General features: G+C 47.7%; 1 protein-coding gene across 1 annotated transcript in view; it reads left to right on the forward strand.

Moving 5' to 3' along the window:
• The window catches only part of dusp22b (dual specificity phosphatase 22b), a 40,807-nt gene extending 40,016 nt beyond the window's left edge, over positions 1-791 (forward strand). Inside the window, exon 7 of the mRNA XM_017717633.2 lies at positions 255-791. Within this exon, the coding sequence (XP_017573122.1) occupies positions 255-398 (144 nt within the window). The 3' untranslated portion in view covers positions 399-791. The remainder of the gene's footprint in view (positions 1-254) is intronic.
• The last annotated feature ends 10,692 nt before the right edge of the window (positions 792-11,483 follow it).

The following is an 11,483-nucleotide window of genomic DNA, read 5'->3' on the forward strand; positions in this document are numbered from 1 at the left end:
CCACACAGTGACAGACGAGTGATTACTGAGAGATGCAGCTCAGCCGTTCAGGTTAGCGGCTCAGTTAGCCGGTTCTGAACACCAAAAACTGGCGTTACAGATTCAGCAATGGGTTCCACTAATGTGGTGTTAAGTTCTGTCTACTGGCTTCAGAAATTGGTATTTGTAGCATAGGTCATATGTATTATCGCCGATACCGATGCATTCCTTGTAAACCCATCACTCTTATTCTGACCTTTCATATCATGTTCCAGTTCAGAGACTGGCTAAGGAGGGAGTATAAGGAATATCCATTCAACGATGAGGAGCACATCCGAAACCTGCTGGCTCAGAGTGCTTCCCCCAGCGGGCCGGTGCCTGGAGAGGCGCTGACCCACCTCAGGACGGTGGACACATGAGGAGAACCAAGCCAGACGGTACAGTCTGTATACTGAAGCATTCCGCCTCATTATGAATACGTGTTGGCGATGGCTGCCCTGTCACTTCACACGGGCCTGGCATTTTGATCTGCACCCTCATGCAACTTTGTAACTGTGTCTCTTACGTCGTAGGCTAGCACTGTTCCCTGACTTATTGCCTTTTTGTAAATGGGTGGCGTCAACGTTTTTACTGAAGCGATGTTGGAGTTTGTTTTTCATTGTACTCAGGAATAGAGGTCAAAGTATTAAATCTAATACATTTGGGGAATATACTTTGGAGAATGTGTGGGGCTTGTACTGATTCCCTTTAGAAATCCATGCTTGTATTCATACTTTTTTCAATAAAATTAAAACCGTTATTTATGCTGAGTGGCCCAGTTGTCTGAGTATTCATTTGTACAGGGGTTGTGCTAAGACGATACAATAACATCAAACATCGTCACAATACAGCCTTCCCAAACTACATTAGATATGGTTTTGTACCAAAAATAATACATTTTTCATGACCGTTTTCCAGCCTCTCCTTATCCCTTTCAGTTAAATGATCATTCCTGTGATTCTTTGAAATTTCTTTATATCGTGATGTAATCAGCGACACTCGAGTGGTTTGGTATGAAATGCTCTTTTCTAGAGAAACTTGCCGGGTCAGGATTGTTCAGACTGGCGGTGATAGGAACCTCTGAAAGCTCCCTGACTGAAAGTTATCACATGAAATGGAGGTGAACACACAACCTGATGTCTGATACAATGTTTCATGATAGTTTTAAGAAGATTTTGGACTTTTTTACCATCATCAACATTACATATCGCTGCTGTCTGAAGGAAACCTCGCATCTCTCTCTTTGACGTTTTTCAGAGTTTGACATCATTTGAAAATACCTGTTGCCCTTTACATCGCCTGTGAATTTCATGATGAATGGACTAAAAGAAACGGCCCAAAACGACTTGTAAAAGATTCCGTTTCCACTGACAGTTAAAAGTAAAGTAGGTTTTTCCTTCTCCTGTAAAGTTACCATTCTGGAGATACAAGGTTTTCTTCTGTTAACAGCGATATACAACTCAGAACACACGTGTAGGACCACTAGTGCTTTCAGATAGTTAATAAAATACCTACCGTATATTTGAGTTCTCTACATTGTGGCCCCTGGTCCTGATCAGCACCACTGTAAAGAAATCTGAGCCTGTGAATTTCTCTACAATAAACCATTTCACCCCAAACCACTCTGGATAACTCTGTTTACATCTCAACAACGGATGATGCGGAGGTTTAAAAGAATCAGTGAAATTCCCCTTTAAAAGGTCAGTTTCTGTTTCTGACTAATATTGTTCCTCATTGAAAAAGCAGTCCAGGCTGAAACACTCCTTAGAACTTCAGCCTGAGTGGGTGGGGCTAAACTGCTGTAGGCATAGATTTTTGTGACATCACAAAAAAGATAAAAACGACATGGCTGTATAAAGAATGGACACTAACAGCCAGTATTTAGTAAGAACTGAATTGCGCAATGCTAACTGGCAACCATTCACTTTCATTCGCTGTATAAAACATATTTGACCGAACTGTTTCTTTAAGAAGACGAAGTCGTGAGTTGTCCAACCATCGGAGCAGATCTTTGTTCACTGGACATGGCGCTAGGTGTACACGCTTATCTAGTGGTCAGATCAGACGCTGCTGAGTGTGCACTGATCTAAAGTCAGATATTAGCTTAAAAATGTGCTGGTGCCATGAAAAAGCTCATATCCTACGTCTTGTATTTTATTTTGGTCCACTTATAACATCTGTGTGGTTTTATGTACCAAACACGGTCATAATTCAACTTACACGAGCATTTTCTAACTTTTGCTCATCCCTTAGACTTTAACCAATTGCTGCTCGTGTGATGTGTGTTAATGAGCTCTGTTCTGATTGGCTGTCATGTTGTACTTTGTTCAAAAAGCACTCAAAGCTGAAAAACTCCTTCAAACTTCGGCTGAAATTGGTGGAGCTAAACTACTGTAGGCTGAATTGGTGGATACAAGCTTTTGGTATAAGATTAGTCATGGACCGGACATGTTTCTAGATGTAGGCGACATCAATGTTCAGCCACTCTTGCACCAAAGAATTGTGCAGTTCGGACAGATTTTGTGGATCCCTGGCGTCTTACTCGTTGTTCCAGGGCGTCCCACAGATGTTCAAGATGATTCAAATCTGCGGGCCAGTCCAGATGTGCGAATGCTCCTGAATGTTAATCATGCCAATCAGAACTGTGAGCACAAGAATTGTCATCTTGGAATACAGGGATACCAACGTTATGTTCCTTGGTAAGATGATGAGCAAAAGGCAAAACCTGGTTTTCCAGCAGCTCAATGTTGGCAATGTGGTTCAAATTTACTGTCACCTCAACCAAAGGACCCACTGCATAATTAAAACACCCCCAGAACATCACGGAGCTCCTCCAGCTTGAACCATACCTTACACACAATCCTCATTAAAGGATTCCTGAGGTCTAAGGTGAACACAATGCCAAGCATCATTCACATACAGGCAGAAACGAGATTCATCTGACCAGATAACACGTTTCCGGTCGTGAACAGTCCCGTTTTTGTGTCTCTTCATGCACTGGAACTGGGTGAAGGCCTCTTGTGTGCCGCTCTGCTCCGTATGGTCATGGTATGCAGTTCCCTGTGGAGCGTTCTTTCAGAAATTGGTTGTGAAGAACCTGCACTGACTTCTAGAAAATGAGTTGTTGTGACATCACAGTTACAGTGAATTTAAAGCAGGCTGCTGTTGCAGTTTCGTTTTCATAGATGGATTTTATGGACTGGGTATCGATGTTTTTTAAGTATTTAATTTAACTCCTTAATTAAAAAAAGCTGTACATAACATTGTATTAGGAAGCTACTGTTCTACAACTGTATAGGGTTTAAGGTATAAAAGCTATAAAAGAAGCTGTAAAGAAATCTGAGAGGTGTCCAGAATAATAAAGAGAGCTGTAATAATTTGATAATAACAATAATAATTACTTTATTTACAGAGCACTTTTCATACTGGTGGCAGCTCAAACTGCTTCACGGACTGCTTTAAAGCTGAACAGTCATGGAAGAAGCTAAAGATGAGTTTTGTTTTCTTCTATATAGTTATTGTTTGATAAGAGCAGTATTATCAGTTAGCAAGACCAGATAAAAGATGAATTAAAAACTAGAGCTAGAAACTGAATTAAAATCTAAATTAAAGAGATACGTTTTCAAATGTTTCTTAAAAATAAGTTGAGTGTCTAATAAAAGATGAATTAAGCTGCACAGTTAAGATGCAGAATAACAGAAAGAGTCTCTCACGCTTTCTGTATTTTGCGGAAGGTGTTTGCAGAAGGCCAGTATCTGCAGATCTAAGATTACATGCTGGAAGATAAACAGACAGACATTCTGTGATGCGAGTGGGTGATTTATGGTCATATAGAACATTAAAAACTAGTAGCAGATCCTTTTTATGCTGTGTAGTGAGACCAAAAATGATCATTTTTCACACGTATTCAACAGGTAAGCCCTTAAATGTCACAGCGTTTTATCACACACTTCTAGAACCTAAGAAGAGCTCAGCCAGTGTGTGGAAGTGCCTGTAGTTACCGAATAATAAGCCTTAATATGTAAAAGGCTGTGATTTTAAGGTGGTTATGACAGGTGGGCAGACACATGTTATATACATGTATGCAAAAGATTGAACACATTGATGTTGATTTTCTCAGTGAAAAATGAAAAAATCCTCTACAGAGAACAAAAAACTTTCACAGGGGCACAGTTTCTATTTACTGTCTGAGTTTAACAGAATATAACACAATATAAACAACAATTAACAGTATGTTAAATACAGCAAATGAGTGCACCAAAAAGTGCAGTGGTGTGTTCACTGTAGAAGGTGTGTTCACTGATTTTCACTTGGAAAATTAATGCAAACATGTAATTTGACCAGTTGTGCCCAATCTTGGCTGACTATTTCAGAGAAATAACAATACTTTTACTCCACCTGCTTCTGGAGGTCCATGACTGACTATATGGGTGACTTGGCGATTGACCACAGGGGTGACCTTGGTGACTGACCATATGGCTGACCTGAGGACTGACCGTACAGGTGACCTGGGTGACTGATCGTACGAGTGACCTGGGTGACGGACTGTATGGATGACCTTGGTGACAGACCACATGGATGACCTGAGGACTGACTATATGGGTGACCTGGGTGACTGACCGTCCATTCACCAAAAGTTTGCCTCAAAAAAGTGCACAATTTTAAATTATTTGAATCTAGCAACATCTTTCGAAACGGTCAGTTTACTGTAAACCTACTCATACGCCACAACAGTCAGCCATAAATAATAATCTTTACTGATTAGAAGTTTGACGGACAGTGGGGTCTATGTGGAAACAGTTAGGGCTCGGTCTCTGGTTATTATCAGTGGGATGCTGCAGTTAGGGCTCGGTCTCGGGTTATTATCAGCGGGATGCTGCAGTTAGGGCTCGGTCTCTGGTTATTATCAGAGGGATGCTGCAGTTAGGGCTCGGTCTCTGGTTATTATCAGAGGGATGCTGCAGTTAGGGCTCGGTCTCTGGTTATTATCAGAGGGATGCTGCAGTTAGGGCTCGGTCTCTGGTTATTATCAGCGGGATGCTGCAGTTAGGGCTCGGTCTAGGGTTATTATCAGCGGGATGCTGCAGTTAGGGCTCGGTCTCGGGTTATTATCAGAGGGATGCTGCAGTTAGGGCTCGGTCTCGGGTTATTATCAGCGGGATGCTGCAGTTAGGGCTCGGTCTCGGGTTATTATCAGCGGGATGCTGCAGTTAGGGCTCGGTCTCGGGTTATTATCAGCGGGATGCTGCAGTTAGGGCTCGGTTTCGGGTTATTATCAGAGGGATGCTGCAGTTAGGGCTCGGTCTCGGGTTATTATCAGCGGGATGCTGCAGTTAGGGCTCGGTCTCGGGTTATTATCAGCGGGATGCTGCAGTTAGGGCTCGGTCTCGGGTTATTATCAGCGGGATGCTGCAGTTAGGGCTCGGTCTCGGGTTATTATCAGCGGGATGCTGCAGTTAGGGCTCGGTCTCGGGTTATTATCAGAGGGATGCTGCAGTTAGGGCTCGGTCTCGGGTTATTATCAGTGGGATGCTGCAGTTAGGGCTCGGTCTCGGGTTATTATCAGTGGGATGCTGCAGTTAGGGCTCGGTCTCGGGTTATTATCAGAGGGATGCTGCAGATAGGGCTCGGTCTCGGGTTATTATCAGAGGGATGCTGCAGTTAGGGCTCGGTCTCGGGTTATTATCAGAGGGATGCTGCAGTTAGGGCTCAGTCTCGGGTTATTATCAGCGGGATGCTGCAGTTAGGGCTCGGTCTCGGGTTATTATCAAATCGATGCTGCAGTTAGGGCTCGGTTTCGGGTTATTATCAGAGGGATGCTGCAGTTAGGGCTCGGTCTCGGGTTATTATCAGCGGGATGCTGCAGTTAGGGCTCGGTCTCGGGTTATTATCAGAGGGATGCTGCAGTTAGGGCTCAGTCTCGGGTTATTATCAGTGGGATGCTGCAGTTAGGGCTCGGTCTCGGGTTATTATCAGTGGGATGCTGCAGTTAGGGCTCGGTCTCGGGTTATTATCAGCGGGATGCTGCAGTTAGGGCTCGGTCTCTGGTTATTATCAGCGGGATGCTGCAGTTAGGGCTCGGTCTTGGGTTATTATCAGAGGGATGCTACAGTTAGGGCTCAGTCTCGGGTTATTATCAGTGGGATGCTGCAGTTAGGGCTCAGTCTCAGGTTATTATCAGCGGGATGCTGCAGTTAGGGCTCAGTCTCGGGTTATTATCAGAGGGATGCTGCAGTTAGGGCTCGGTCTCGGGTTATTATCAGAGGGATGCTGCAGTTAGGGCTCGGTCTCGGGTTATTATCAGCGGGATGCTGCAGTTAGGGCTCGGTCTCGGGTTATTATCAGAGGGATGCTGCAGTTAGGGCTCGGTCTCTGGTTATTATCAGAGGGATGCTGCAGTTAGGGCTCGGTCTTGGGTTATTATCAGAGGGATGCTACAGTTAGGGCTCAGTCTCGGGTTATTATCAGTGGGATGCTGCAGTTAGGGCTCAGTCTCAGGTTATTATCAGCGGGATGCTGCAGTTAGGGCTCAGTCTCGGGTTATTATCAGAGGGATGCTGCAGTTAGGGCTCGGTCTCGGGTTATTATCAGAGGGATGCTGCAGTTAGGGCTCGGTCTCGGGTTATTATCAGAGGGATGCTGCAGTTAGGGCTCGGTCTCGGGTTATTATCAGCGGGATGCTGCAGTTAGGGCTAGGTCTCGGGTTATTATCAGCGGGATGCTGCAGTTAGGGCTCGGTCTCGGGTTATTATCAGAGGGATGCTGCAGTTAGGGCTCGGTCTCGGGTTATTATCAGCGGGATGCTGCAGTTAGGGCTCGGTCTCGGGTTATTATCAGCGGGATGCTGCAGTTAGGGCTCGGTCTCGGGTTATTATCAGCGGGATGCTGCAGTTAGGGCTCGGTCTCGGGTTATTATCAGAGGGATGCTGCAGTTAGGGCTCGGTCTCTGGTTATTATCAGAGGGATGCTGCAGTTATGGCTCGGGTTATTATCAGAGGGATGCTACAGTTATGGCTAGGTCTCGGGTTATTATCAGCGGGATGCTGCAGTTAGGGCTCGGTCTCGGGTTATTATCAGAGGGATGCTGCAGTTAGGGCTCGGTCTCGGGTTATTATCAGCGGGATGCTGCAGTTAGGGCTCGGTCTCGGGTTATTATCAGTGGGATGCTGCAGTTAGGGCTCGGTCTCAGGTTATTATCAGCGGGATGCTGCAGTTAGGGCTCGGTCTCGGGTTATTATCAGCGGGATGCTGCAGTTAGGGCTCAGTCTCGGGTTATTATCAGAGGGATGCTGCAGTTAGGGCTCGGTCTCGGGTTATTATCAGAGGGATGCTGCAGTTAGGGCTCGGTCTCGGGTTATTATCAGCGGGATGCTGCAGTTAGGGCTAGGTCTCGGGTTATTATCAGCGGGATGCTGCAGTTAGGGCTAGGTCTCGGGTTATTATCAGCGGGATGCTGCAGTTAGGGCTCGGTCTCGGGTTATTATCAGCGGGATGCTGCAGTTAGGGCTCGGTCTCGGGTTATTATCAGCGGGATGCTGCAGTTAGGGCTCGGTCTCGGGTTATTATCAGCGGGATGCTGCAGTTAGGGCTCGGTCTCGGGTTATTATCAGCAGGATGCTGCAGTTAGGGCTCGGTCTCAGGTTATTATCAGCGGGATGCTGCAGTTAGGGCTCGGTCTCGGGTTATTATCAGAGGGATGCTGCAGTTAGGGCTCGGTCTCGGGTTATTATCAGCGGGATGCTGCAGTTAGGGCTCGGTCTCGGGTTATTATCAGAAGGATGCTGCAGTTAGGGCTCGGTCTCTGGTTATTATCAGCGGGATGCTGCAGTTAGGGCTCGGTCTCGGGTTATTATCAGAAGGATGCTGCAGTTAGGGCTCGGTCTCGGGTTATTATCAGAAGGATGCTGCAGTTAGGGCTCGGTCTCGGGTTATTATCAGAAGGATGCTGCAGTTAGGGCTCGGTCTCGGGTTATTATCAGAAGGATGCTGCAGTTAGGGCTCGGTCTCGGGTTATTATCAGCGGGATGCTGCAGTTAGGGCTCGGTCTCTGGTTATTATCAGAGGGATGCTGCAGTTAGGGCTCGGTCTCGGGTTATTATCAGCGGGATGCTGCAGTTAGGGCTCGGTCTCGGGTTATTATCAGAGGGATGCTGCAGTTAGGGCTCGGTCTCGGGTTATTATCAGCGGGATGCTGCAGTTAGGGCTCGGTCTCGGGTTATTATCAGAAGGATGCTGCAGTTAGGGCTCGGTCTCGGGTTATTATCAGAAGGATGCTGCAGTTAGGGCTCGGTCTCGGGTTATTATCAGCGGGATGCTGCAGTTAGGGCTCGGTCTCTGGTTATTATCAGCGGGATGCTGCAGTTAGGGCTCGGTCTCTGGTTATTATCAGCGGGATGCTGCAGTTAGGGCTCGGTCTCGGGTTATTATCAGCGGGATGCTGCAGTTAGGGCTCGGTTTCGGGTTATTATCAGAGGGATGCTGCAGTTAGGGCTCGGTCTCGGGTTATTATCAGAGGGATGCTGCAGTTAGGGCTCGGTCTCGGGTTATTATCAGCGGGATGCTGCAGTTAGGGCTCGGTCTCTGGTTATTATCAGCGGGATGCTGCAGTTAGGGCTCAGTCTCGGGTTATTATCAGCGGGATGCTGCAGTTAGGGCTCGGTTTCGGGTTATTATCAGCGGGATGCTGCAGTTAGGGCTCGGTCTCGGGTTATTATCAGAAGGATGCTGCAGTTAGGGCTCGGTCTCTGGTTATTATCAGCGGGATGCTGCAGTTAGGGCTCGGTCTCGGGTTATTATCAGAAGGATGCTGCAGTTAGGGCTCGGTCTAGGGTTATTATCAGCGGGATGCTGCAGTTAGGGCTCGGTCTCGGGTTATTATCAGCGGGATGCTGCAGTTAGGGCTCGGTCTCGGGTTATTATCAGAGGGATGCTGCAGTTAGGGCTCGGTCTCGGGTTATTATCAGAGGGATGCTGCAGTTAGGGCTCGGTCTCGGGTTATTATCAGCGGGATGCTGCAGTTAGGGCTCGGTCTCGGGTTATTATCAGAAGGATGCTGCAGTTAGGGCTCGGTCTCTGGTTATTATCAGCGGGATGCTGCAGTTAGGGCTCGGTCTCGGGTTATTATCAGCGGGATGCTGCAGTTAGGGCTCGGTCTCGGGTTATTATCAGCGGGATGCTGCAGTTAGGGCTCGGTTTCGGGTTATTATCAGAGGGATGCTGCAGTTAGGGCTCGGTCTCGGGTTATTATCAGAGGGATGCTGCAGTTAGGGCTCGGTCTCGGGTTATTATCAGCGGGATGCTGCAGTTAGGGCTCGGTTTCGGGTTATTATCAGCGGGATGCTGCAGTTAGGGCTCGGTCTCGGGTTATTATCAGTGGGATGCTGCAGTTAGGGCTCGGTCTCGGGTTATTATCAGCGGGATGCTGCAGTTAGGGCTCGGTCTCGGGTTATTATCAGCGGGATGCTGCAGTTAGGGCTCGGTCTCGGGTTATTATCAGCGGGATGCTGCAGTTAGGGCTCGGTCTCGGGTTATTATCAGCGGGATGCTGCAGTTAGGGCTCGGTCTCGGGTTATTATCAGAGGGATGCTGCAGTTAGGGCTCGGTCTCGGGTTATTATCAGCGGGATGCTGCAGTTAGGGCTCGGTCTCGGGTTATTATCAGCGGGATGCTGCAGTTAGGGCTCGGTCTCGGGTTATTATCAGTGGGATGCTGCAGTTAGGGCTCGGTCTCGGGTTATTATCAGCGGGATGCTGCAGTTAGGGCTCGGTCTCGGGTTATTATCAGAGGGATGCTGCAGTTAGGGCTCGGTCTCGGGTTATTATCAGAGGGATGCTGCAGTTAGGGCTCGGTCTCGGGTTATTATCAGCGGGATGCTGCAGTTAGGGCTCGGTCTCGGGTTATTATCAGAGGGATGCTGCAGTTAGGGCTCGGTCTCGGGTTATTATCAGAGGGATGCTGCAGTTAGGGCTCGGTCTCTGGTTATTATCAGAGGGATGCTGCAGTTAGGGCTCGGTCTCGGGTTATTATCAGAGGGATGCTGCAGTTAGGGCTCGGTCTCGGGTTATTATCAGAGGGATGCTGCAGTTAGGGCTCGGTCTCGGGTTATTATCAGAGGGATGCTGCAGTTAGGGCTCGGTCTCTGGTTATTATCAGAGGGATGCTGCAGTTAGGGCTCGGTCTCGGGTTATTATCAGAGGGATGCTGCAGTTAGGGCTCGGTCTCGGGTTATTATCAGGGGGATGCTGCAGTTAGGGCTCGGTCTCGGGTTATTATCAGAGGGATGCTGCAGTTAGGGCTCAGTCTCGGGTTATTATCAGTGGGATGCTGCAGTTAGGGCTCGGTCTCTGGTTATTATCAGCGGGATGCTGCAGTTAGGGCTCGGTCTCGGGTTATTATCAGTGGGATGCTGCAGTTAGGGACCAGAGGCACCACAGGATGTTCACTGGCCCTGCCTACGCCCCTCTGTCTGGGCAGGTGAGCCGAGCACAGGCGCTGTTCCGCTTCCGCACGCCAGATGGCGCTGTTTTCACCGCTGATGAGACGCTTTGCGCTCCGGGCTCGTTTTCTTTTACAGACTTCACCGACCGAGAGCCGTCAGATCCAAACTGTGGAAAAAGAGCGAGTGTTTTGGCGTCGAACCGTCAGAATCCGGACTTTCTGGGCCCGCGAGTTTACCGGACCCATCAGACCCCTCTGACTGTTCGTGTAAAGCCGTTCAGTAGAGCAGTTCGGTAAAACTTCCCCGGCCCACTCGACAGAAATACAGCAAAACAAGACCGGCGGATGTCGGAAAGGATTAGTGTGATGACGAGCGCGCGCAGGGAGATTTTTCTTCTCTTCTCTTTATCCGTAGCCGATTGTTCCGTGGCCCGTGTCTGCTCGTCGCCTCGGTGGGATTTCCCGGATTGGATGTTTACTTGTGGCTTCTCTCTCTCTCTCTCTCTCTCTCTCTCTCTCTCTCTCTCTCTCTCTCGCGGCTTTTTTGGTCCGCGACGTTTTTCAGAGAAACCCCTCGAGCACGTATAGTGGAGGAGGCCACGCCCACCTGCGAAAAACCCTTCATTATAGCCTTCATCACTTACAATTAGTATTAAACAGCAGTCTTATTACTGTAAGCGGCGCCAGTATGAAACACGGCATAAAGGTTTCTTCATCATCATCATAACCATCATCATCATCACCATCATATCCATCATCATCATCATCACCATCATCACCATCATCACCATCATCATCATAACCATCACCATCATCACCATCATCATCATAACCATCATCATCACCATCATCACCACCATCATCACCATCACCACTATCATCATCATCATCATCATCATCACCATCATCATTCATCCATCATTAAAACTGGTGGTTCTTCAGGGGCTCTTTAGTTTAAAAAAATGGTTCTGTATGACATCACTAACACTCAAAGATCCCTTTGTGTGATTAAAGGGTTCCTTACATCG

Source organism: Pygocentrus nattereri, chromosome 2 (assembly GCF_015220715.1).
Source record: "Pygocentrus nattereri isolate fPygNat1 chromosome 2, fPygNat1.pri, whole genome shotgun sequence".
Taxonomy (NCBI): Eukaryota; Metazoa; Chordata; class Actinopteri; order Characiformes; family Serrasalmidae; genus Pygocentrus; species Pygocentrus nattereri.